At 48.2% G+C, this 2,742-nt stretch overlaps 1 protein-coding gene across 1 annotated transcript; it reads right to left on the bottom strand.

Moving 5' to 3' along the window:
* Positions 1 to 48: 48 nt before the first annotated feature.
* On the bottom strand, positions 49 to 2,513 carry LOC113207173 (zinc finger protein 26-like). Its single transcript, XM_026423592.2, has one exon. It carries the CDS (start codon positions 2,273 to 2,275, stop codon positions 422 to 424), a length of 1,854 nt encoding a protein of 617 aa, XP_026279377.1. The 5' UTR covers positions 2,276 to 2,513; the 3' UTR covers positions 49 to 421.
* Between the last annotated feature and the right edge of the window lie 229 nt (positions 2,514 to 2,742).

Here is a 2,742-nt window from a genome sequence, read left to right as displayed (position 1 = left end):
AAGCCCATTAAACTTCATATTATTTCTTCAAAATTTTAATGACTCCAGAAAACACTCAGTCAAAAGAAACATTACTAACAAGAAATGTGCACTTCTAAGCAATTACCATTAATACTTACAAAAACATGTGTAAGAGTTATAATTTAACTTATCCTTATGAACAACCATGAAGGTTACCAGAAAATGGCTGCACCCTGAGATAACCACTGGGCAAGATAATAATTGTTAATGTAAGAGAAACGACTCTGATGATACACAATGCCTGGCGCAGACGATATATTATAATGTACTTTTATATGTGCAACTCAAATGTGCGTCGAGATTCCAAGCAATACTGAACTTGCATCCATTTCTCGCCAAGGTAAGCTCGCACACGTCTAATAAAAGCGTCAATTATAGAAAAACTCAAGCGGCACACGAATCACTCTGAGGGATCCTCGCCTATGTGCCTTAGCAGATGGACTAGCAGAGACTTCGATGTAGAGAACTTAGTGTGGCACTCTGAACAACTGAATGGTTTCTGTTGTGAGTGGGTCCGCAGATGTATCTTTAGATTCTTAGCTACATGGAACTTTTCACAGCATACAATACAATTGAACGGCTTCTCTTCTGTATGAGTTCTTAGATGATTTTTAAGATTTTGAGGTAGACTGAACTTTTTGTGACATACATCGCACTCATGTGGTTTTTCCCCAGTATGCGTTACCATGTGTTTCTTCACATTACTACTGAACATGAATTTCCTCTGACACACGGCACAATTGAACGGCTTCTCTCCTGTGTGAGTTCTCAGATGAATCTTAAGAGAGATTGTCCGACCGAACTTTTTGTGGCACACGTCGCACTCATGTGGTTTTTCCTCAGTATGCGTTACCATGTGGCTCTTCAGAATAGTACTGGACAAGAATTTCCTCTGGCACACGGTGCAATTGAACGGCTTCTCTCCTGTATGAGTTCTCAGATGATTCTCAAGAGAGTTAGTGTGACCGAACTTTTTGTGGCACACATCACACTCATGTGGTTTTTCCCCAGTATGCGTTACCATGTGTTTCTTCATATTACCACTGAACATGAATTTCTTCTGGCACACGGTGCACTGGTATGGCTTCTCTCCCGTGTGGGTTCGAAGATGACCTTGCAAACCGCCGTAGAGAGAAAACTTTCTCTGGCAGATTGAGCACTCGTATGGCTTTTCTCCTGTGTGAGTTCGCTTATGACTTATTAGCTCGCGATGTGTGACGAATTTCTTTGGGCAGTCCGCACACTCGAATGGCTTATCATCTGTGTGTGCACGCCGCAGATGCATGCGCAGTGAACCTGATACAGAAAATCTCTTCTCACACATCGGGCACGGGAACCCTTTCTCGCCGGTGTGGCTTTTACGGTGTCTCTGCATATTACTGGAAACAGAGAACTTCTTGTGGCACACAGGGCACTTGAATGGTTTCTCGCCAGAGTGGCTTCGGGCATGGATTTGTAGACCGCCAGAAGTAGAAAACTTCTTTGGACATATGCTGCACTCGTAGGGCTTCTCTCCTGTGTGGGTGCGCTGATGTGACCGCATCGAAACAGATGTAGAGAACTTCATGTGGCACACATTGCATTCATGTGGCTTCTCTCCCGTATGGATTTTCAGATGGCTCTTCAAAATGCTTGGAAGAAAGAACCTTTTCTGACAGACGGTGCACTCAAAGCTTCTCTCCCTGAACCCAGAGTGGGTTAGTAGATGAATTCGCTTTTCAGTGGGTGTACAGAAAGTCTTGGGGCACAAAGTGCACTGATGTGGTTTATCACGAGCATGTATACGCCGACAATGTAAACGGAGAGCGGCAGACGTAGATAATTTCTTGTGACACTCTGCGCACTCAAATGCCTTCTCTCCGGTGTGGCTATTTAAATGTGACCGTAGACCTCTTGATGTTGGAAACTTGCTTGGGCACACGGAGCATTCAAATGGCTTTTCGCCTGTGTGACTTCTCAGGTGTACCCGCAGCGCGGATGGTACACAAAACGTTTTGTTGCAGAAGCTGCACCCAAAAGGTTTTACTGCTGAGTGGGTTAGGACATGAACCTTCAGAGAAGCTGCCACTGAGAACGACACTTGGCATACGTCGCACTCGTATGGCTTCGCCGGTTCCCCTCTATGGCCCCGACGATGTATCCTCAGGCGGTAATAAGACGAGAACGTCTCGTGGCACTCGCTGCATTTGAAAGATGCCTTTCCTCGAGTCTCCGAGTTAGTTTCCACAGCTCTTCCCGAGCCCTTCGGCGACATGGTGGGCTGATGCTGCCGCTCACCGAATGGACAGATGGGCTCTAAGATGAAGACTCTCGGCTGCAAACGATAAAAAAGCACTCGTTAGTCGCGGGGTCATACTTTGAGGGGTTACTGAGCTAAAACTGCAGTTCCCACCACCATACAATCGATGGTGGTGGCCATCCCGTCCCAGTCGTAGAGCGCAGGCACAGCACGGACCTTCGCTGCAGAAGCCCCAGCCCCGCCCGCAGCTCCGTTGCGGTCGTCCTCCTCAGTGAATACTGTGCGTCGCCCCGTTTGCATACCAACAAGGGGCGCTGCTCGACGCCTACCAGAGGGGAGGGGGGGGGGGGGCACGAGCTAACGGAGCACGTCCAGTGCGAGAGACCCTGGCGGCAGCGCGGACGGACGGACGGACGGTCGGACGAACACGTTGGTCGGCGTTGCCATGCCCAACAACCTCAGCCAGGGGCAGAGGAAGAGAC

The sequence above is a fragment of the Frankliniella occidentalis genome, unplaced genomic scaffold (genome assembly GCF_000697945.3).
Source record: "Frankliniella occidentalis isolate FOCC.00 unplaced genomic scaffold, Focc_3.1 Scaffold44, whole genome shotgun sequence".
Classification (NCBI taxonomy): Eukaryota; Metazoa; Arthropoda; class Insecta; order Thysanoptera; family Thripidae; genus Frankliniella; species Frankliniella occidentalis.
The sequence above is the reverse complement of the archived record's forward strand: the minus strand, read 5'-3'. Positions and strand labels throughout refer to the sequence as shown.